We start from the raw sequence: 25,645 nt of genomic DNA on the forward strand, positions 1-25,645 counted from the left end.
AGATATTCCATTAAAAATTAGCCGTTTCCAGCTAGAATAGTTATTTACCACATTAACAATGTCTAGACTGGATTTCTGATTGATTTAATGTTATTTGCATTGAAAAAAAAAATCTTTTTTCTTTCAAACAAGGACATTTCTAAGTGACTCCAAACTTTTGAACGGTAGTGTATGTTTACTTACATTTATTCAGTATATTTTAGCAAGGTTCCGATGTCAAGCAGCAGAAAAGTAATTTTTTTTGACCGCAGATCAATTTGTAATTCTGGAGAACAGGAAGAAACACTGCAGCGAGCTGTTGGTTGAACTTTTATCTGTTCTCCATTAGCTGATTAGTTGGTGCATAAATTGAAAATGAATGAAATGAAAAGGAATCTGGCTACAAGATCAGGAGAATGATTGTAGAGCGACTTACCTACTCATGTCCTCCTGAATGTAAAGCGACAGTAGCTGTTTGGGGATGCTAAACGACAAAGTACACTCCTCCATTTGTTCCCGCACAAACATCCACTTGCTGTCCACTGTTTGAAATCTGTACACCTTGCATACTGGATTCCTGAACACTGTGAGAGAGAGACAAGAGGAGAGGAGAGAGATGTAAAAAACCACCATCTGACTCAGCAGAAAATACAGATCATTCCAGAATTGGAGGACATTTTACGTTCCATCCATCAGATTTCAAATAATCCATGTACAAAATACTAAAACATGAAAAAAATACTAGCAGAAAGGAATGTTTGAAAATATTGTTTAAAATACTAAGTAAGTCTGGAGTTCCCCCTAAAATGCCATTTTTTCTCCTTGTAACAACAGTTTTCCAAAAGAATGGATAGAGCAAAGCTATGTCCTCTGTTCTATTTTCATATTTTCAGAACACTGTCAGCCTTGATTCAATGTCTCACTATACCTCATATTATCAGGATCAGACTAATTCTTTTGACTTTTTTCTTTCCTTTTCCCATCAGTCAGTTTGTCCTCTTGGTCAGCAGTAACATCTAGCTAAATATCTAGCTTCTACTCCTGAGAAAAAGCTAACATTAGCATGGATTAACAACCCTGTTACTGTGATTAGAGTAGGGTTAGCAAACAACAAATAAAACATGGAATAAAAATGGTACCATTGATGTGTAAGCTGAGCCAATCAAGCCTTTGATAGTTTATTACCTATTATTAATGAATATATAGCAGAAAATTGTAAAAGAGAAGGTTTATTTTTCAAATATTTTGAAGCCCAGATGTCCTCCAATTCTGAAATGACTTTTATATCACTTTCTTGTCAAAGAAATTCTAAAGATAATTGCTCTGAAACTTCACTAAAAGGTAAGCAGAGCTTCCAAAGTAAGTCTGTGAGCTGCCTGCGTCAAGGACGCCACAGAAAAGACAGGAAATCTTCAGAAGTCACATGAGGTATGAAGCACAAATTAAATTCTATAATCAATAACTGTGTCTGCCATAGATAAGGCCTTTCTCATCTTCCACGGCCTTCTCTCTCCCTCTCTCGGTCCACTTCGGCGGCAGCACAGCTGACTAGAGCCGACTAGAATATAGGCTAAAAGATGGAAACCTTGGTCCTGTTAATCTTTCCCACTTTATTTTATCCATTTCCATTTTAATTGCTTGTTTATTGCACAACACTGGAGCAGAGTTTGTTGAATCACTCTGAAACTTTTCTTGCTAACCCCGCCGCCCATTAGACCTGATTCACATTCAACGCCATCTTCTTCATTTTTGCAGAGAGTGGCTAATAGCAGCAATCGAAGGCTGGAAAGGAAAAACAGCTCTAATGCTCTTATCTGCATGCTGGCAGCAGAGGGCAAGAAAGCTGTGAGCCTTAAACAGTGTTTACTACTCCTTTTCATTTCAGAACTGCAGTCAGTAAGAAAGTCACTCAATAAGTCAGAGCTGAAGCACCCAGGGTGAAACATCAACAATCTTGCTCACAGCAGTCAGACACGTGTGGCAAGAAAATGTTTTTGCTTGAATTCAAAAGTGGAAGTCATACTTCAGCTTCCACTGACAGCATAGAGAACAAAAAAAAAAAAAAAACAACAAAAAACCCCCTGCTCCATCCTGTTTTGTGACACAGTTTTGCCCCAAATTGTCCTTTCTTCAAAGTCGTCCAAGTGTCCCAGCAATTAATTCCGGTGCTGCTTTGTCATTTATCCTCCAGTGTTAACGTTCAGCGATGCCCTTCAGTGCAGGGTCAAGAAAGACCAACAGAGCGAGAGATTTTATGTAGCGAGCTCATTAATTTAGGATGCGATATGATGTGTGATGCTTTAAAAAGTGGTTTCAACTATGTTTCAATAATAAGATGAAATTTGGGTGACTGTTGGAGACCAAAAGAACAAAAACTGACTTGCAGAACACAAGAAAAATATTCCAGCAAGACAAAGTATCTCTTCAGAGTCATTCTTTCTCATCAAATCATCTAATTTTTAAAAAACTATTTCTGCTTTCTAATTTACCCCAAGTTTTAAAAAGCATAAAATATGGTGCTATGTAAAGACATTTACAAAATTTCAGTTTGATATATCAAGTACTTTCCAAGACATATAAATCAATCAATAAATAGACAACAGTTCAAAAGTTTGGGGTCACTCAGAAATGTCCTTATTTTTGAAAGAAGAGCAGTTTTTTTTCGATGAAGATAACATTAAATGATTCAGAAATACAGTCTAGACATTGTTAATGCAGTAAATGACTATTCTAGCTGGAAACAGCTGATTTTTAATGGAATATCTCCATAGGGGTACAGAGGAACATTTTCAGCAACCATCACTCTTGTGTTCTAATGCTATGAATCTGAGGTGAATAACCTAACTGCCCAATTCTTTCATACTTCACATAATAATGCTCTTTAAACTTAAATGTGTGAAAAAATGTACTGAAAGCGGGTCGATGGACAATTTTAAAAGGAAAGTATTGGAAGGCGCTTGTGTCTATCTAAAATTTTTCAGATACCATGTTAAATATCCATAGTCTATGATATCAAAGTTTCAAGCAAATCAGAGATGTGATGATTTGAGATGGAATAACCCATTACCATCAGCTCACATTATTATATGTTATTCTGACAATATTCTACTGTTTTCCTATCATCAACAAATCCCAGGTGAAGAGCAAATCCAACAATAAATCAGTCCTACTAACAAGAATTGTATGTGCATCCAAAGCCTGATATGGATTATTTCTCTGTACCAATAATCTTCAATGGTACCTGATCAAGTAATAATGTAATAAAGTCCATTACTGAGCTGTTGTGTGAGTCTAAACGTGAGTTTTCATGGAAAACAAGAAATCGTCTGGGTGACCCCAAACTTTTGAACGGGAGTGCACAGACCAGATAATAGAGAATCTCTTAAGGACAATAACTGTACACTAAATAGACCATAGACAGGTTTGTGATTTTTCCACAATGGTGAAGATGATGTTAAAACTAATGATGATTAAGGTTAAGACTAGCCTGAGAACGATCCCTGAAAGGATTCATAATTGCATCTAAATTAAATGGGAAATTCAGGCACAGCCGGCGTGGGGATTAGAGAAAGTGAAATGGATGACAAAAATAAATGGGGAGCAAGAGACACATGGAGAGAAAGGGGTTGAAGACACAACCTTAATCAGAAGAGCGACAGTTGCTGACTTCCACCTCCGTCAGAGAAGCGGATTAACCCCTGAACTCCCCCCTGCCACCACACTAATCTGACCACCAATCAGACGCCTCCATTTCCCTTCCTGACACCTCTTAAGAAAATGACTTCCCGAGACGCGCTGTGCGTGGGCTCCCCTACCTCCGCGTTCTCCACATGCTCATTTTGAAAGGTAATAAAAGTGGAGGACTAAATTGCATTATCCAATCTGGAGGTATCTGCGGGGAGGGTATTGTTTTGACAGGCTGCAGATGTGCACCTGCAAACATGGCTGCAGTTCACTAGTTAATCACAGTGGAAACAGTAAGCGACGATGACACCATGACAACAGGCGTGGGGCTGCTTGGGAGCTTACAGAGAATGTGGGAAATCCGGATAAAAGGGAAAATGGATGTGTGGAACAAATGGATGCATGGGATGAAAAAAGGAAACTAGTTTCCCGAGTCTCCTCTGAAAAAGAACAGTGAAGTTTCAACACGGCAGGAGTTGTGACCTTTTCAAGTTTATCCCTTTTCTGTCTTTCATTTTCTCGCCACTATTCTCTGTCTGGCTGTCGGTGTTGACGCTAAATTAGTGTCACGCAGCTCACATGGCATCTTTTGCTCGTCTTCAGTTAATCTACAAAGGTCCACCTCATTGTCACATACAGTACCCGTCTCCTGCCTGCCTTTAAACGCCACTAAATCAGAGCAGCAAACATAGAAATCGCTTCATCAAATAGGATACCTCAGAGACACATCAACTCTCCTTAATGGAAAGGTTACTCAAGGGCAGTTTAAAGTTAATTATATGCAGAACATCAAGGGGCATTTAGATAAAGATATTGCAGGATGTCAACCACCACAATGCATTGAATTCATTATAATAGTTTTTAATAGAATTACAGTGTTTGAAGTTTTTCTTTGAGGCCATTATAGGGCGAGTTCTTGCTTCCTCTGTGAGAAAAACTTGAAAGAAGTAATACCGAGAAGCAGGAAGAAAGGGAAATTAAAGAGCACTTTTACTGCCACATTATTTGACACTGAAAGGTGAAATTACAGGTGTTCTGGGTGTGAATCCTACCTGGCCCTGTCAGTGGGTTACTTTCTCTGTCCACGCAGGAATGGTGCGCAGACTCACAAACCAACGGACACTGGAGAGGAAAAAAAAGAAAAGCGGCAGAAAGAGTTGACAACAAGATCTTCTTTTTGAGACAGAAACAGACATGGTGAGATATTTCTCTGAGACAGGCTTTGATCATATCACCTATGACCACAGCCTGATTTCAACACTTGATTTGACAGCTGCAATAAATTCGGCTGCAGTTTGGCTATGAAAATCCCAATTTAGCTTTGTCACTCAAAGCAGTGTAACATTTGTGTCAAAGCTGTCTTCAGCAGCTTCACTCTGTATTCTGTGAAATAGAGCTTGTTTGAAAGCCAGAAACAAGCTCATATTAGTGAATTATAAACACATTTTGAAATAATGGGATAATGTGAATGGCTGTGTGGGAATTGTTATTGCTTTTTGCTTTGCATTTGAGTAATTTAGCTTGTATAACAATGTCATTTAATGTCATTTAATTTCACAGAAACAACCTGCTGTGTTGACAAACTAATAGAAATAGTGTTAGCTACATTTACTGCATGCACACTGCAATCACTACATTTAATAATTAGACTCGTGTAGCCCACACGGAGCAAACAGCTACGGATGAGTTGTTCTCGTTTCACTTCACACCGTCCAGCATGTTGTGCTTCTGCCTTCGCTGCAATCAGCGAGGTCACAGTCAGCACCCGCTGAAGGAAAACACTTGCCGTGACTTCACCGACTGGGTGGTGAATTGGTAATTTACTACCCCCACTGTCATTCCAGTAATTATCAACTAACCATAATACAGTTTCCTCCTCTGATATGTAAATTTCAGTTGACATATAATACTGTGCACAGTTTATGGGTCATTCCATTATTGGACGACATTTTACATCCCACTCATCACATTGCAAATGTACAAAATACTAAAACATGTAGTTGTTGTGTAAATTTACTTGTCCTAAAAAACTTTGAGAAATGAATGTTTGAAAATATTTTGAAAAATACCAAATAAGCCTGGAGTTCCCCTTACAATGCCATTTTTCTCTTGTGCCACGCCCTTGGTGACCAAATTGAATCTTAAATAAAACAGTTTGAATTAAATTTGAATCTCCTTTTTTGGTATTTTTTTTTATATTGATGTCTCTTGTTATTATGGCAAAAAAAATTAATAAATATAATATTTTAGATAATATTTTTATGCAGGGAATGTGTGTCCCACAACAACCCTGTTAGCATAACCTTTTTATCTGGTAGAAGAAAAAGAAAACAGTGAATCACATGAAATGCTGGAATTAACATCATCAGACAGTTTTCCAAAAGAATGGGTAGATACTGTAATGCATATTGTCAGGATAAGACAAATTATTTTCACTTTTTTCTTGACTGTTTTCCATCAATCAGTTTGTCCTCTTGGTCAGCAGTAACAGCTAAATATCTAGCTTCTACTCCTGAGAAAAAGGTAATATTAGCATGGATTAGCAACCCTGTTACTGTGATTAGAGTAGGGTTAGCAAACAACAAGTAAAACATGGAATAAAAATAGTACCATTGATGTGTAAGCTGAGCCAATCCAGCCTTTCATAGTTTATTACCTATTATTGATGAATATGTAGCAGTAAATCATAAAAGAGAAGGTTTATTTTTCAAAACTTTTGAAGCCCAAATGTCCTCCAATTCTGGAATGACCCTAATACAGTATAGCCTTGCATGTCTTACCTAATATCAGGACAACACAGTTTTAAGCATTCAATTATATTGTGTCACAGAAAACATACCAAATATTTTTAATGTGGATATTTTAAATTTGAAAGAAATTATGTGAACAGTAAAATCATGCAACATAAGATAAAAGAAAATAAACAGTTGGAAAATCTGTCAATTTTTTTTCTTCTTACAGATTCGCTTTAACTGAGGCACATTTACCACTCACTCACTTTTTTGTAACAGCTTCTTGTTTTCAGACAAAAATAGATAAAGCCATCCTCCTCATGGCCAAAAAACTGAAAAAGACACTTTTTCACTGTGGATTTTATCATTTACATTATCGTTCAAAAGTATGGGATCACCTAGACAATGTGCTAACATAACTGCACAAGAATTTTCTAATCATCAATTATCCTTTCAACACTATTAACTAACACAATGTAGCATTAGAACACAGGAGTGATGGTTGCTGGAAATGTTCCTCTGTACCTCTATGTAGATATTCCATTAAAAATCAGCTGTTTCCAGCTAGAATAGTCATTTACCACATTAACAATGTCTAGACTGGATTTATGATTCATTTAATGTTATCTTCATTGAAAAAAATGGTTTCTTTCAAAAATAAAGACATTTCTAAGTGACCCCAAACTTTTTAACGGTAGCTTACCTCTTGTGTTTTTGATTTTTGATAAGGTTAAAACAGCTTAACACAAATCCTGTGGCTTCACCACATTACTTTGATATTGTCAGATTTATTATAAGCAATTGCTGGTGTTATTACATATAAAAGAAACACATTAAGTGTAAAAGTAGACGAGTCTGAACACTGCTTCTTGATGATTAAGTCTGTGTTTCCTCGTCAAAGCAACACTGACAACTAACAGTCTTTGTTGCTCGCTGCATGTCAGTGCTGCCCTACTTGATGAACCATTTAACACAGCTAGACAGCCAAATCTGTCCTCAGAAAAGGACTTTAATGACTGCTAGGAACAATCCATCACCTCTCCTAGCTTAGAAAGTGATTCTGAATAAAACAGACACCAACCAACACCCGCAGTCCCAGACACAAACCCCAAAGTTAAATTTGCCCATTTAACACAACGGCCAAAAACAACATTTGGCATTTGGAAATTTAAACAAGTGAAACCTCTGATAATGAAAAGTATTAAAAATGAGCCAAGGGCCACAGCTGTGGAAGGAGTCCCATTGTAATTGTCGGCAGCAGATAGCATGTGGACGATGGCTCTTTGATGACTAAAATATGGAAAGAGATCAGATCAAAGGTGACTGGAGTCTCTTTCTAATTCCAGCTGACTGTTTTTTGGTGGGTCAATGGGAAATTCATGAGCAACAGCGTCCCAAGCAGTGACGAGAGATGATCAAACAAGTGTCTCCATGAACAAAAATGGAAATTGAGGCAGCACTAAGCTAGCTTGAACTTCCCCACAAGTGAGTCTTAAGTCTCATGTGAGCCGTCCCTAATGTTTGTCATAGCCCTTCCTCTTTCCTGCCTTCATCTTCTTCTACAACAGAAATGACACACACAAGGGAAATGTGCTGCGACAACATGCCCGCACACACACACACACACACACACACACACACACACACACACAGAGGGCAACACATTCATCAAGGCGACATGGGCAGATTGTCAGTGACACTCTGGAGCCTAGCAGGGAACCTCCCTGCACCAGCAACAGTGGTGGGCAGAACCAAAAGCCAGTCAGCCATGTAGAAGCCCTTGGTCAATTATATAAGGCAGTGATTCATACATGCATGGACACACATAGAAATACACACAATTAATTACACACGCAACAGCGAAGGCCTACAAATCTCCATGCAGTCTTACACAACTATGCTGTGAGTGTCCCTCTTTACAGATATCATTAAAGCTCCTTCTTTGCTTTTTAACACTCGTCTGCAGCCTCTACAGCACAGATTCACTTGGAAAATGTTCCTCCACTAGAATAGTACAGAAAATTAAGTGAAATCAGAGTACATACAACTTCATTTCTGGTGTGCCGGCACCCCATTCAGATGACACAATCTTCGGTTTACTGTCAAACTCGGAAGGAGAATTCTCTTTCTTCCTTTTTCCCTTCCCTGATTATGTGAGTCACACTTCGGAGCCGAGTTAAGCGGAATGTATTGTGGGAGATTAGAATGGAGCAGCAGTGTGGCGGTGGCGAGGAGGCCACGTCCAAGAAATATTTTCTTTGTCAAGCGAGTAAGGGTTTCACTGCTGGCTACAAAAAAAAAATCAACACAAACAGAGCTGCATGTGTCAATTTAGTTGGATTCTTTAAAATCTTTTCAGTATCAACACAGAGACGACGCATATGCCCTCACGGACACACACATTGCACATACACACATCCTGTAAATCCCCATTAGGGTTTACTGAAGTTTATTTAATCTCATTGGAGGACTCGAGCAGCGCCAGTCTAATCCTAGCATTAGCACAAGGCATCTGGTGCACCTGCTCTGTCTAGTCAGCCTGAGACTTTACCTTCTGTGATGGTATGTCGGTGGTGATGTGGTCTACATCAACCTCCTCCATCTCCCCCATCTTCAGACGGCTCACCACCACTGTTCCAGCAGCACACACACCATCAGATGACCTGAAGAAAGTTAGGAAGAGAGAAAAAAAAAAACTGAATTAGCCTCTTCATTTGATCTGTGAAATAAAAACGACCGCTCAGTGAAATGATCTTTTCCTCCGGCTGCTAACCCTCTATGGGCCTCAGAAATATTAATCTTCATGTTGGGCCCCCCAACTCTCCAAACCTAATAAGCTTATTTCCAGCCTTGAACAGGTTGTGAAATTATAAAGCTGTTTGAATAAATAGTGGAATCAGGACAAGGATGCTTGTACTGTGGCAATTTCTTTTCCTGACAGATTTTGCAGAGGAGTTTGCATGCAGAATAAAGCCGAGTGTGCTCCGCTGGGGAGTTGATGGGAGTGAAGGAAAGAACATTTCGTCTAACTGTTCAAATGGCGGCCTAATAACCCAGCCTATGTGCCCTGACAGAGACGAAATTGATACTAGAGTTTTCATATCACAGAGCCCGACCAATCACTTTCCCAATCATGGAGCCATGATTAAGGAGCTGATAGAAAATCTATACTATTGGCAGCAAGACAGACGCTCTCAAATGAAGAAAAATGGTCCCTGGGCATCGCCAGAGCAAGTCTGATCACCTTAACAGACCCATCCCTAATGTGCTCAGTTCCACTCCAGCTGGAGAAAATATTGGATGTTGTCCGCCAGCCAATGGTCTGGGGAGACTTGGGGGGGAAGGATGACACACCCCTGCATGAGCAGGAGAAAATGGAAGGACAGTGATGAAAGCAGAGAGGATGCTTTCAAGGCCAATCCATCTTTGTCGGATATAAGGAAGAATATCTAAACACACCCAGGAGAAAAGGGGAGAGGAAGGAAGCGCTGCGAGGGACTACAGGAGAGGAGGACTGGGAGCGCAAGGAGGGAGATGGAAGAGAAAGCGTCTCTGCAGTGGGACACTGGGAGCCTCAGTTAGTGCTTAATGTCGTACAGCAGTCTCAGAGCAGAGAAAATAACATTGGCTGGTTTATAAATCTAATCATTGTCCCTTGCCAGACACCTGTCTCAGTGTTTACTCCTCTGCTCATCTTCCTGTTTCCTCCCATTCCTCATCAACCCCCCGCCCCCTTTTTTTCTCTGTGCAACAGAGGACTGAAGCACAGTAAAAGAAAGTCACCCTGACTTTGAACAAACACTGTGTACTGATAGTAGCCCACACGTAATCGAGAAAATGGAGATTAACATGCATCACATTCAGCGATAGTCCTCCCAAGGCAAACCATGGGGGTTACAGTGGCCCTCTACTCTTTAGATTACTCTGCCGCAATCCGCTAATGAAAGTCTTCATTTAAACAGACAGGAGACTTAGAATTGCTTCAAGATAATTGACTTACAGCACGCCTTTGAGAGATATATTGTGATGTGTTTGATTTGCAGCCAAAAATAAACTCAGCACCTGTCTCAAATACAGTCTTTATATCTTATTGTCTGGGAGGAAAAGAGCTCTTCTACAGCTCATTCAAGGGGGTCCAAATGATTCAATTTAGCTCAAGTTGCTCTTGCTCTCTCCTGCATGGAAAAAGGCAGAGATTTCCTGCCAGGACACCTGGTCTGCTGCGACACACCTTTTTATTTCAAACTACAGCATTTTAGCATGCACGCTACCTGACCGCGAAGTAACTTTCAAGGTTTTGATGAGAGCTGCGGTGGAAAAAGGAGCCCCATCCACTCCCACTCTCCTCCCACATTTCCCCCTCCTCTACCGCTCTTTCCTTCTGCTTGAGCTGGCATGAAAACAAATCTGCAAATTGTTCTTTGCCTGCAAGCCTATCTTTTTGTTTTTTTTTAAATCTAATTGGCCAAGGATCTTTTTTATGACAACACTTAATCAGATGACTTTGTTCAAGTGACAAAAATAATGTGCTTAAAATGTCCACCGTGAGTTTGGCACAATTTTAAAAGTAATTAGTTATCGGGGAAGTGCCTTACCTTTAGCAGCTATTTTCCTTTGAGAGTACTCCTGCAATTTACAATTACATTTCCACTATGTAAGGGAATACAGCGTAATTTGTGTCAAATAATCTGTACTAAAAGGCTTTTGATGAGCCGTATGCATTGAGTGCATATACACTGTGCAGCAAAGGCTCCAATGAGAGTCTGTGCTATAAACTGTAAGTATAAATCAAAAGTCTACTGCTGCGCATTAAATCTTACTTTCCTACTTTCACGGAAATATATTTAAAAAATTAACCTTGATATAGATATAATTAGAGTTGCACAGTATATATTTAAGTTAGAACTTTTCTTACTTCCCCATAGTAGTGAATTAGTCATCACTGTTGGAGCTGCTGCATCAAACTAACGGTGAATTTAGAGCAAATGCTATTTTTTTTTCCCACCGATGGCACAAATAACAACAACAGGGCAAACGAAGCAAAGTGATATCCAATACATCTTGTTATAACCTCTACAACAACAAATTGAACATGTAGAAGATGTGGTAATTAATTTAAATGAGCAACAGATAAGCACCAGGGAGATGTTGCACAATTTGACTTGTAATTGAAAGAGAAAGCCAGCAGACATAATGCTGATTGTGAGATCTTTGCACTGCAGAATCTGACCATCATTATATATTTTCCACCATAACATTATTACCATTATTACTTTTCAACAAATGACTGAAAATACTAATACAGTTGTGAAACACTTCTATAGTGGCTGAATGATAGATGGCGAAGGTTAGTATTTGTGAATAGCTGAAAATGAGCAGTTATAAGTTGTAAAGGGCTTGCACTGCATTCTGCTGCGAGGTCTGAAGACTTGGTGCATCCTTTACAAGGACTGTCTTGTCTTGGTCCATAATTACAACCTGATACTAGGTTTTACTCAACCTGTAGTATGAAAGTGGCAGAGATCTTGAGAGTCCATACATAATAATGAGGATGATGCTGTGAAACATTTTCTGTGGAAGTGGAAGGCAGTCAGATGGAGTGTTTTGGTCTGGGCGCTGCCTTCATCGTGTAGAAATCAAGGCAAACAATCTGCTTTTTGTTCTTAATTGTTAAATATTGCGGTAGAAGAACAGTGGGATCTGTAATGTGGCAGTTAATATGTTGATTTAAATTTGTCCTTGCACTTAAAAATTCCATGCAACACATTATAAATAGAGTACCATTATTTATCTGACATACTAGTATGCAGTCTTATGGCGTTTTAGTAAATCTTTCATTGATCCAAACAGGTTGACAAATGGCTGAATTGGTTTGTTGGTAACAAACAGGAAGGTCAGGAAGGTTGATATATTTCCATTTTGCTTAAGCGGTGACTGAATAGCAGTAAACAGAACTAAAACCGTTTCCCTTTTGTGACACTATGTGTTTGAGTGCAATAATGTAAATGTTTTATCCTTTTCAGCATAAAATGTGATTGTATATTCCCTGTAAGTTGTGTGAATAACATGTCTTAAAAGAGCTCATTTGACCTGGTTTATTTCTTTTTGTTTCTGGGAGTTGCTTGAGTTTTTGGAATCACGATAACAAAAAGTGTCCAAACTTCAAAATTTCACATTTTCACAACCAAGCAAACACTTCAAAAAAATTGCAGAGAAAGACAATTGCACTTCATTTTCAAAGGTCAGCCAGTGGGTGGGGAAAGTTCATAAAAAAAAAACAACTTCAAAGCAGCAATTCTTCTGTGGACACTTTCCTCTGTGGGAAGCCACACACAGGAAGACACCCGACAGCCATAGAAATGAAGCAAAACACTGCTGGCTTTTCTCACAAGGCCTTTTTGCTTCGACTGTAAGAAACTAAAAATATCCACCAGAAACTAGAAACTGCTTTTTGCTCCAGATTTTGCCCAACAGAAGATTGGTTTTCAAGTCCTTCAGGACACCTTACAGCTGTGGATCGCCTGAGGAATGGGAGTGGTCAGAGAAAACTAATTACCAGGATCCTACACAGGCGACAAGAACACTACAGCCTTTAAGTGTAGCAGTGGAACTGTAGATGGGATTCTTGACCTATATAAAGCTGGACGGGTGCACTAAATATAGCAGACTGGTTCTCACTGAGGACAGATGTTAGGACAAGGGACAGTAATGATGGGGAATGCCAGCTTCAGAAGTGATACTGGTGGTCGTGATTTTCATTGTGGATGAATGATACCATCATGTGACTCAGCAGTAATTGTACATTTTGCGGCTGGAGAACTGACTTCTTCACTAAGACGACATTGCAGGCATTGTTCATAGAGCTGGCCACAATTGTCAGGGGACCCCATACTGAGCACACTCTTTCTGGCTTGTCTGGACCACTTGAAGTATATTCCCAAAGAAAAAACTGGCCTGGTTTCCACTTGATGAAAGAGAGTTTCACAAAAAAAAAAACATATTCAGTCTGAATCTAAAATTAATGCAAATCCGTTAGTTTTGCAAAAAATCTGTTCTGTGCTAAAAATTAAGTACATTGTAATGGCAGTCACACGCTCGGGACTTTTTATGCTCTAAAGGTAAAGCAAGCATCAGATGTTCAATCGAAACAAGCTGATTTAACTGGAATACACCAGCATGATCAACGTGACCAACATGTAAATTTATGCAATGTAAGTTGTTGGTTGCAATAAATCTGTGATAAGCAGAATAGAAGTGATGTCAGCACAAGATGCACACTCGCACAAGTTTCGTGAGTTTTAACGCATCCTGTTTGCTCCAGTTCCACCACACGCACTACTGTATTCTTGCATGACGAGAACTGTCTTCACACTACATTTACTTCTATGTTAGTGCTTAACCACTGTCAGAAGCCATCTGGGATAAGCTGTTTTCATAGAAGAAGCAAGGTGGAAAAAAAAGGATGCTATTTCACCAGCCAATCACATCAATCCAGACTGCGGTTCAAAAGTAGGCAGCTGTTGACTGTCATGGGACAAATATCTGTACATTTCATAGAGTTTAAAGAAAGTCGGATGGAGGAAATTTAATGAGGAAACTGTAGATGAGGAATAACAGCAGAGGCAGCAATGAGAAAATCCCATGTTCTGCATATATATACAGAAGCTACCATGACAGTGACAAGATATCAATAGATATAAGGCTCATTAACAGTACATTCACGACTACAAAAACACTCAGAGTGCGCAGTACTCCGGCAAGGCTGTTCATTCCCCCATATAGCATTGTCAGAAATGCAGCATTTCTTTTTTAAAAAAGTACAGCATTTGTTTATTTTTGTAGTAGGATCTCAATCATGTGATCGTCAGCAGGCAGCTGATGTAGTGTTCACTTGGTGTCATAGTTACAGCGACGCTATACCATTATCTCGCTATGATACAGGAATCTTTAACAGACTATCAGTCGCATCACTTCCAAAATCTAATCACTTGGTCCTTGTGTCATTTCTGACCTTCCCTGAAAATTTCATCCAAATCCGTTATTGTTTTTGAGTAATGTTGTGAACAGACAGACAAACTAACGCTGATCGTCGGTCCTTGGCAGAGTAATCAATATTTAAATATTGTACAGCAAACACAAATAAACATATTACTCTTTTCTACATTCAAATAGCCTACAATGTAACTGGCATGCTTCTATACATTAAAGCTGAAAGCAGCACCTGCTGCATGTCAAGCTGTGAATATCTGTAGAGATGCAACTGTTCTGAATTTTAAAAAAGTATTGTTTTAAAAAAACAAAACATATTACTGAAATTAATTAAACCTTTACTATGTTGCTGCCACCAGTCATGGGAAAAAGATAATTAATTAGACAGAATGCAACACTGCAAAACACATCAAGTGTAAGGAAGTGGTTTTGGTGGGAACACATAAAGAAACTGACAGACCTCAACTCTGTTGTTTACAGGGTTGCAGGAACGTGAGAACCCCCTCCCCCCGTGAGAAGATGCACTTTAATTTCATATTGAAAGGACTGAACCATGTACAGTAGGTTCATGTTTGCAAGTGCAAAACTAAATGTAAGCCAACTAAGGAGGTAGAGTTAATTCAAACCATTACAATCTGGGATCATTTCCCCTCCAGGAGCCATCTCACCTACTGATATCATCAAGTATTCATCCAATACGTGTATGTGCATCTATAATACCCCTAAAACAACTTAGATCACACCTGACAGGGTTTACTACTTCAGTGATACTCAGATTCTTGAGTGCAATATCTATATTTTTTATTATTGTATATATAAATGTGTAGCAATGTCCATCACAGAATGTTACACATATTCTGTTGCAACAATTAAACAGGAACTACTGCACTTGATCAAATATTTACACACTGGGATTGACTCTAAACCCAGCAGTATGTGTCAGCCCAAACTGCAGAACACATCCCATAATGGTATTATTAGCTGTTACCATCGCGAGCTTCCCTTTAAGTTAAAAGATAGGCTTGCATTTATGTACAGTAAAAGGGTTACTGCTCACTGAAATTGTTCATCCGGTGAATACTGGTCACAAAACACCTCTCACCCACAGCAATTTAAATTAAATCTCAGGGGGCAGTCCACAGTCCTTTGGCCCGGCAAAAATGCATTATACTGTTCATGTGAACCTAATATGGTGCTTCAGCAGTGTAGGGTAGATGAATTAAGTTGGTATTTTTCTAAGTTATTCTTTTCAGTTCGAAATTCCCACTTGCGCTTCCACAGACAGTGGTTTCTTGATAAGCCACTGCAGAGGAACAGTAACACAAAGCAGGAACTTTGTACTAAGAGCATTGTTGGAAGATACTGACTTAATTTATCCAGTTCAGACTGCTAAAGTTTCATATTAGCATTTTTTAAAATTCATTTAAATGTTTTTTTTTTGTTTGTTTTTTTACATAGAACAAAATGTTCTGAAATTGTTTTACAAGGAGACCATGATGCATCTAGTACTCCTTTCAATGTGCAAAAGTGAATCTGGCTGCTGTTTTCACATCGACTTGAAAAAATTTAAATCCTCGCTTTTATATACATTATTCATTCCAGAATTGGGCGACATTTGGGCTTCAACATTTCTGAAAAACTAACCTTCTCTGTTACAGTTTTCTGCTCCATATTCATCAATAATAGGTAATAAACTATCAAAGGCTTGATTGGCTCAGCTTACACATCAATGTTACCATTTTTATTCCATGGTTTATTTGTTGTTTGCTAACCCTACTCTAATCACAGTAACAGGGTTGCTAATCCATGCTAATGTTAGCTTTTTCTCAGGAGTAGAAGCTAGATATTGAGCTGTTACTGCTGACCAAGAGGACAAACTTACTGATGGAAAACAGTCAAGAAAAAAGTAAAAGGAATTTGTCTTATCCTGACAATTTGCATTGCAGTGTCTACCCATTCTTTTGGAAAACTGTTTGATGAAGTTAATTCCAACGTTTCATGTGATTCACTGTTTCCTTCTTCTTGTTCTACCAGCTAAAAAGGTTATGCTAACAGGGTTGTTGTGCGACACGTTCTATGCATAATAATTATTATTTAAAATATTACGTTGATTAAAAAAAGTGTTCCCACAATTACAAGAGATGTCAGTGAAAAAAATAATACCAAAAAAGGAGATTTAAATTTCATTTTAATTGTTTTATTTGAGATTTGATTAGGTCATCAAGGGGGTGGGACAAGAGAAAAATGGCATTTTAGAAGGAACTCTACACTTATTTGGTATTTTAAAAAATATTTTCAAACATTCTTTTTTCCTAGTTCTTTCGGATTTGGTCTGAAGACAAATTACACAGCAACTGCATGTTTTAGTATTTTGTACATGGATTATTTGAAATTTGATGGGTGGGACGTAAAATGTCCTCCAATTATGGAATGACCCACATAACACTTGCTGTGTGCCAAACAATTGAAGTTGAATTTAAATACTGTATGAAATGGGTAATACCAAGTTTAAATCCTTGACAGACAATTCTTACTCATCTATTATTTCTTCACTTCAACCAATCAGTGCTTAGAAAGACACACATATACACAATTCACCATCTGCTCTCAACATTCTCATTACTGCCGTGCCATGGTTCAATACTAAGCTCCCAGTGTGAGTAATAAAAGGTGCCAGACAAGAGTTTTTGTTTTCAGCTGCACAAATGCAGCTGTGTGCATACAAGTTCCACAATGACAATACCTAGAACACATTCAGGGTGAAGTCACTGAAAAGCTAAGTGCAGATCAATGACAATTGGATGAGCGTGGGTGGCGACCGACAGCATGCAGGTGATGCAGCAGCACACAGTGCACTGAATGCACAGATTACGACCTTCATCGCCACTCACTCAATAAATACTACATGATCAACTCATAAGTGATAAGAGGTCAAAACAAGTCAGCACACTGCACTGACAAACAAACAGACCATAAGTCATTCTAGCACATGCATTCATATTCTGGGAAACAAAACAAAACAAAAAAATGTTTCAAATGTAATGACTCAGAAAAGGTGAGAGAGTAGATGTCCCTTTGGAGAGCGACTAAAGCGTCATAATTATGTTTCAGCAAAGTGTGAAAGAGCTGACATAACAGAGTCTCTGTTCGTCTTTTGAACAGATGATTTTTGCCCTTTAATTGCTCTTTAAAAAGAAGTCAACCAATGGTACCGCACTTATGCCTAACTGGAAAATGAACTTGGTGATTTTCTCTGTTAAAGGAGGTGAACCTTTGCTTGGTGCAACAAGGTTTAAGCTTATAGAAATAGTCTACTCAGTTTTTTTCTGTAAAGATAAGGTTTTTTGATTTTGTTGGGTCATAATTTTTTGGTTGGGCTGCTCAGTGGCTTGGTGGTTAGCACTTTGGCCTGGCAGTTAGAAGATTCTCGGTTCACGTCCCGCCCTTCCCGGAGTCTTTCTGCATGGAGATGGCATGTTCTCCCTGTACATGCATGGGTTTTCTTCGGGTTCTCCAGCTTCCTCCCACAGGCCAAAAACACGTTCACATTAATTAGTGATTCTGAATTATCTGTAGGTGTGAATGTGAGTGTGATTGTTTGTCTCTATATGTAGTCCTGTGATAAACTGGTGACCTGTCCAGGGTGTCCCCTGCCTTCACCCTAAGTCAGCTGGGATAGACTCCAGCCCTCCGTGACCCTAATGAGGATTAAGTGGTGTATAGATAATGGATGGATGGATGGATAATTCTGGGTTGTTTGGGATGATGTTAAAAATATGGTTGGCTTGTTTATTTTGGGTCAAAGGGGTTGTAAGAGGTTCATTTGCAGCTGTACAACTGGTTGGCTTACTTTGATCCAGCAACTGGGTCATTCATTCCTCGCTCGTCCAGTATTGAATGTTTTCTTGCGGTTAGAGGTTCACAGAACACAGGGTGGGCAGGATTTTATTGTAGGTCAATATCCATACATCCATTACAAGCAGAAGTACAAGACATGTGAGTGTGAAGTGTGAATAGGGGAATATACTGTTGGCTGTATCCATTAATGATGCTGAATTTAAGGAAATGTGGTAATCAAGGACCACAGTTTTGTTCTTGCAAACCTTTGAGGGATTTTCTTAAATGTGAAACAATGTGATACCACCTGTAATGAAATAATGATCTGGTCAGATTAAGTCTGTGTCTGTACACAACCTACTGCTGCTTTTTGGGGGGGACTTTTTATACTTATAAGACTTTTTCACACAGGCTCATTTCCCCTTCTGGTTGTTCCATTAATTAAAAATTCCACTTTGTAGAGTGTGATCCATTAACATCAGCTCACACATTTTGACTGGACTAACAATGCTATAAGGGCTGCACAGTGGTGTAGTGGTTAGCACTTTCGCCTTGCAGCAAGAAGGTCCCTGGTTCGCGTCCCGGCTTTCCCGGGATCTTTCTGCATGGAGTTTGCATGTTCTCCCTGTGCATGCGTGGGTTCTCTCCGGGTACTCCGGCTTCCTCCCACAGTCCAAAAATATGCTGAGGTTAACTGATCATTCTAAATTGCCCGTAGGTGTGAATGTGAGAGTGATTGTTTGTCTCTGTATGTAGCCCTGCGACAGACTGGTGACCTGTCTAGGGTGTCCCCTGCCTTCGCCCGAGTCAGCTGGGATAGACTCCAGCCCCCCCCGCGACCCTAGTGAGGATTAAGTGGTGTATAGATAATGGATGGATGGATGGATGGAACAATGCTATATCTGTTTGATACATAATCAAATCAGAGTAAATCATTCACAACCTCTATAAATATAACTAGTGGTAGTAATAGTAGTAGTGTTGAGTATAAGACTAAGAAGGCAATGAGACAGTAAATAATAACACACTAAAGAGGCTATAGTTAACCCAGCACAAGAGTTAAACTCCCTCAGTAGGTTGAATCAAATTAACCACCATGTATTCTGGGTTAAATGGTACAACCCCGTATTTGGTCAAACCAACCCACTGTGTGTTCTTACCCATAGTGGCTCAGCGGTGTGGTTAGTGTTGGGCTACATTTCCAACCCAGCAGATTTTTCAGTGTTATATTGCGAAAAATACCCAAATTTGCTTTCTTGATTGCAGTCAAAACAAAAACACAGAGCCTGAAAAGAGTTAGTTTAGGATGTTTACTCTGTACCTGTGACTCAAAAAATGGGGAGAGTCACGTAACTTTCAATTATATTCATGAAACACAAACATCAACAAATAATACTTCAATGCAGATTTTTTTTAGTGATTAATAACAACCTTTTAATATTGTTTCTACATTGCCAAACATTTTAGTCTGTTCTATTATTTGCTTCTTGTGAAAAGCAGTTATTTCCTTTAATGCTACTTTAAAAAAAAAAGTTTACACACACACACACACACACACACACGCACGCACGCACGCACGCCGCACACACACACACAGACACACACACACACACACACACACACACACACACACACACACACACACACACACACACACACACACACACACACACACACACATAAAAGAGTATGTCTGGTGTTTTTAAGGAACAATAAAATCTGTATTTTGCTTAATTGAAATTAAAAACAGTTTGTCTAGACATGTATTGTATGGAAACACAATGTAGCAAAGCCTGGCAAAAACAAAGAGCAAAGCAAGTTATTTATTATTCACTGACATCTGAAAAGCACACTAATAAAATCTGAGGAGATTTGGGGTAAAGTGGATATCGTTTTCAAATGGAGCTAACATTAATTGGAAAAGTACTGTAAATTAACTGAATCTGAACCACTGGTCTAGAGCTACTGTGTTTGTATGCTTTTGTAAACTGCTAATAGGGCATGGAAATGAAAAGAATGGTGTAAATGGAAAAAAAAGTGAAGGCAGTCAACTGCATTTGGCTAAAGAAAAATAAACTACTGGTGGGAATCAACTACACATGAATATCTTAGGACGACAAGAAGACACAGTCTTTCAAGATGAACACTGGATATGTCTGGATTTTTAAAAAAATATATGCTGTCCTGATAATGAGGTCTGTTAAAAGCGTCCTGTTAGTCTGATACCAGCAACCACAATGTCAGTGTTTCAGTTCCAGCCGAGAAGACCGTGTCTTCTGTTCTATACTTGTTTGTTGTTCCATTGTGACAAAAAAGTAGTTCACGGTTTCAGCTCTGCAGTCTTGCAACCTTTATCAGACTCACAAAGAATTCAAAAACAACATTTAAAACTAAAAATGTATCCAAATTGATTTTCCAGATGCAAAAATATCATCTTGGAATAGCTACACAGCAACCTGACTGCTGACATTTCTGTCAGAGTTAATCGTGCTACACTAAGTAAATGTAGCCTCAAGCCTCAAGAGGAGCAGGCATCAAACGCTGGATTAACAGACTTATTTCTGTTTATTTTCAAAACTGTAACATTCTTTAGTCTAATGCATTAAAATAAAACTATCAAATATTCTATCGACTAATTTTCTTATTGCTATTGGTTAAGTGTCTGTTGCAGATTGTGAAGATTTCGATGTGTAAAATGTATGGTGCTCCACTATTAAGTTATTATTATTATTATTATTATTAATAATAACAATAACAATAATAACAATAACAATAATAATAATAACAATAACAATAATACTACCACTACTACTACTACTACTACTACCAATAATAACAATAACAATAATAATAATAATAATAATAATAATAATAATAAAGTAATTTAATATCTAAAACAAGTAGCATTAATTTACCCATTCACTCATTTGCAGTACTAACTCTAGGCTCCACATTGCCCCTAATTTGCTGGTAACTCTCAAATACAGATAAATAATCCCTATTTTACTTCATTTTCTTCATTTGTAAATTACAATAAATTCCTGTGAGGTAAATTCTTCTTTGGACAGACTTTCCACAGGTCACATCTATAAGCAGCAGTTGATACACAAAACAGCCAACCTTTAACCCACCACTGCTGGTTTTGTTTGACCCAAATGCAAGGTTTTACAATTTGTCCCACAACTAGGGTTGCCACTCGTCCCTTAAAATACAGAAACGTCCTTTATTTGACAATTAATTGTTGCGTCCCGTATTGAATCAATACGGGATGCAAATTGTTCTGTGTTTTCATAAATGTCCCATACACGTCTGTCACACACTCATCAAAACTGCATAAGGAACAAAATAAAACACAGGAAATACTAAGGGCAGCCAATTTCATCTTCGTAGGACCCATGTAGCGAGGACCCGATGCCAGGTCCAGCAGATCATGCTGCACCCGCGTATTTAAAAACGTTTACACCCGAAACTCCACCACGTCCACAGAAGCAAAACCGTTTGTAAATGTACCGACGTGAGTGGGAAGAGAGAAACTCCTGGCAATGAGAACAAGGCAAACTGTGTTTTGTGTTGTTCATGGACTGGCTGAAGTAAGGCAGCATCAGGAGACCAACATGTAAAAAGCATGAGAACAGAGAGAACCCAACCAGCAGGTCACAGTTTATCATCATCTAATCATCTCCTGAAGTCCATATGGTGAGAGACATCAGTATGTGGTGGAAGATGCTTATAATAATGCTGATGTGGCCCTAGACTCTACAGTATTTTAGTAACTCAATAAATGTTTAAGTTGTTTAGTATTTTTTAATGCTTTTTAGTTTTTAATAAACATTTATTTAATAGCCTATATGTAATCAATAAATAGCCTTTGCCTATCTAAAGAAAAACTCACTCAGAACTCTGATATGTTAACAGTACTAAATAAATCAATAAATACATGCATACACACATAAATAAGTTAATACATTAACTGTGTTAAGATAAGATTTAAATTTAAATTAAAAAAATGTCTGCAGAGAATTTCTTTGTTTATGTTTTTGCAGAATCCAGTATTGCTCACTGGTTGGTCATTACATTTTATTAGTTTGATTTCACTGTTTAAAATGATGCCATTTCTGTTCAGGCAGAACCTGTGATCATAAAACAATACAAAACTCTTAGTTTCGTGTTAATAAAGCACTTAAAGCTTTAAGTATGGCTAAATGCTTTTTTCAAAATTAAATATACCACTCCTTGGGTGGTAGTGGCCCCAAGTTCAGTAAAGTTGGAAAGATATTCACACATTCGGACTTCTGACATCAACAACTCATTAGATATAGGTTATCAAAACATAAACGATGCCTCTTTCCCGTCATTGTAAGGTGGACAATGTGCTACAAGCCCAGTTTTATCAACAGTAGCTGTCTTTCAAGCTGCACAAATAACATCGATGTCTATGTGCAGCCAGCTATGACGAATGCACAGGCACTGTCTGCAAAACCGCTGCAACAGCGAAGAGACACACAAATATTCAATAACTTCAATCTTGTACTCTGTAGGTACACAATGTGCTACAAGCCCAGTTTTATCCAGTAGCACATTGTGTACCTTGTAATGATGGAAAAGAGGCATCGTTTATGTTTTCACAACATATATCTAATGAGTTATTGATGCTGGAAGTCTGAATCTGTGAATATCTTTCCAACTTTACTGAACTGTGGCCCCGAGGAGCCGTGGTGGGCGTCCTTTATTTTCATTTCTGAAAGGTGGCAACCCTATCCACAACGCAGGGTTGTTTAATTGACGAAACTTAGAAAGTGACAATATTTGGGCTCAACCAAAATGTTTTTAGATTGCTATCTATTTCATGCATCCACACCTTGGTACGATTACACCACAAGCCATGACCCTGGTATGTAACGTGAGCTAGCTAATGTAAATATTGCTAATGTAACATTAGCTAGAAGTAGCCAACATTAGCTAGCTAGTTTATGTTACCTAAAAATATATAGATGAAAGTGTGTCGTGGGACAGCTGAATACAGGGGAACAATAAAACCAGGTGATCTATACACATAATATTGAAAAATTCAGTGAGACTGCAGATGTAGTAGCAGCCAGCTAATGGTACATTGATTTTACCCCTAACTAGCGAGCATCTATTAAATAATTGCTAGCTTGTTAGTAAACGTTAAATATTTAAGACATTAATCTTTTCACGACCAACTGCAATCTGATCTTATATTGTATTTTCACAGTGAAATGTACATACGTGGTGCTACCAAAAATACATTTAAAATTATGCACTGCAAAAACTCAAAATCTTACCAAGTCTATTTTTTAGTCAAAATGTCTCATCCCACTTGATTTAAGATAAATTCACTTAACAAGCGACATTTCAGCAAGATGGAGGGACTTGTTTTAAGACAATGCATCTTAAATATCTTGTTAAGTCAAACAATCTAGAAATTATCTTGTTTTGAGTTGTATTTTACAAGAAAACTCGAAATAAGTTCAATACATCTCAAATTAGGAGGTTACATGAAAGCAAAACTCTATTTTCGAGTGAAAAATTGCTTTTTTAAAAATAGCATATCTGGCTTATTTTAAGTTTTCCCAGCTAATTTTAAGATCTCAATATTCTAAATATCATATGTTATTTCAAGAAATCTTACCAAGCCATTTTTCACTTGTTCTATTGGCAGATTTTTTCCCCCTTATTTCAAGGTAAAAGTTCCTTGAAATTAGTTTTTTTTTTCTTGTTTTGAGAGGAGAATTTTGTTCAGTGTGGAAAATTATTCATATTAGTCCACAAAAAAATCTGGCCCACTCTGTGTCGTGCGATCCTTTGACCACAAGAGAACGTTCAATGGTATGAACGAGAAAATGAATGACCCAGCAGATGGATCAAAGTAACCCAACCGGCTGTTCAGCTGCAAATGTACTCTTAACAAACCCTTTGACCCAACATAAACAAACCAATAGTGAGTATAAATTACCTCAGACAACCCAGAGCCATGACCCAGCGTAACCAATCCAACTATGTGTTTACAAAAACAACCCAGAACTTTTTTGAGTGTATTTTGTCTCAGCCAAAGAAGTGAAGAGAGAAAGGCCCAGTGAGTGCAATGCTTATATAACATGACTTCTACATGCATGTTGGGAGAGGTGCTGTGGTCCTCATTTGCACACTTAAGAAATTTTACATGAGATTTGTATGGTCTTAGCCTCCCAGCAAAACTTTCACAGTTGAGTGGCATTGCATAGTGTTATCTTGTATTGGTTTATCTCTAGTCTCCTCTTCTTCTTAAGACATCTGGGTCTCCTGAAACTCCTTAATTTCATAACCTCACAAGAATTCCATCAGAAGTTGGCATCACGAACAAGTTCCCAAGAGATCTTAGACTGGGAAGTGCAAAGTTTCCTTTAATTTGCCTTGCTGTGTCTGTGTTTGACTGGATCATAAAGAAACTCTATTTGGGGTCACCCAGACAATTTCATGTTTTCCATGAAAACTCACACTTTTATTCATGTGCTAACATAATTACACAAGGGTTTTCTAATCATCAATTAGCCTTTCAACACCATTAGCTAACACAATGTAGCATTAGAACACAGGAGTGATGGTTGCTGGAAATGTTCCTCTGTACCCCTATGTAGATATTCCTCAAAAACTGCTTTTCTTTCAAAAATAAGGATATTTCTAAATGACCCCAATCTTTTGAATGGTAGTGAATACTTGGTCATGAACATCATGCCTTTGATTTCTTCCCTCCTGTCTTCATCTTTACGTTGAGTGATTGAACAACAGTCTGTTGAGACATATGTCCTCAAGGAGCCAAATAGCACTTGCAAAACAGCACCTTGCAGCTTGATAAATAGATTATGCAAGTCATTTGATCAATATGTCTGCCGCCTGTGACCTTGGTGACATGTTTAAAGGCATCCAAGCCCTGGGCATGTACATTAGACAGCCCTACAGCTAGGAATACATGCATACAAATCGTGCACACCCAGACAGAGCTAGAGAGCAATACCTTGCTCTGTGTTGCATGGAATTGTTTTTTTCTACATCATTACTTAAGTGTTACCTGGAAATCTGCAACAGGATTATGCCAGGGTGACCTATGTCGGAGTCCTGGGAGACCTACTAGAACCAAGCTATAAGAAAGAGCAGGTTTCAATAACAGCCTCAGGGGAGAAGGCAGTAAAAAGCCTTTATCTGTGTCCTCATACAGCTTTCATTAAGGGATTGAACGGGATCCCACATGCAACGACACTGGGCACTTGTGTGTGTGTGTTACAGAGGAAGTGTGACTGAGCTGTAGGAAAGCAGATGGAGTGTGAGCGCCACTGTTGCTAGTGGTGATTGCAGTGGCTTGTTGACACAGGTAGGCAGTAAATGATAGGTGTTCTGTGCTCCATTGACTCTTATTGGCAAGGGGA

At 38.5% G+C, this 25,645-nt stretch overlaps 1 protein-coding gene across 8 annotated transcripts in view; it reads right to left on the minus strand.

Moving 5' to 3' along the window:
• inpp4b (inositol polyphosphate-4-phosphatase type II B) overlaps positions 1 to 25,645 on the minus strand; it is a 207,977-nt gene that overhangs the window by 77,046 nt on the left and 105,286 nt on the right. For all 8 annotated transcript variants that reach the window (XM_055010158.1, XM_055010157.1, XM_055010159.1 and 5 more), the window contains 3 exons: positions 8,947 to 9,058; positions 4,716 to 4,785; positions 416 to 563 (listed from right to left, as the gene is read on the minus strand). In XM_055010158.1, coding sequence (XP_054866133.1) covers positions 416 to 563; positions 4,716 to 4,785; positions 8,947 to 9,058 — 330 coding nt within the window. The remainder of the gene's footprint in view (positions 1 to 415; positions 564 to 4,715; positions 4,786 to 8,946; positions 9,059 to 25,645) is intronic.

This window comes from Amphiprion ocellaris, chromosome 4, assembly GCF_022539595.1.
Source record: "Amphiprion ocellaris isolate individual 3 ecotype Okinawa chromosome 4, ASM2253959v1, whole genome shotgun sequence".
Taxonomy (NCBI): domain Eukaryota; kingdom Metazoa; phylum Chordata; class Actinopteri; family Pomacentridae; genus Amphiprion; species Amphiprion ocellaris.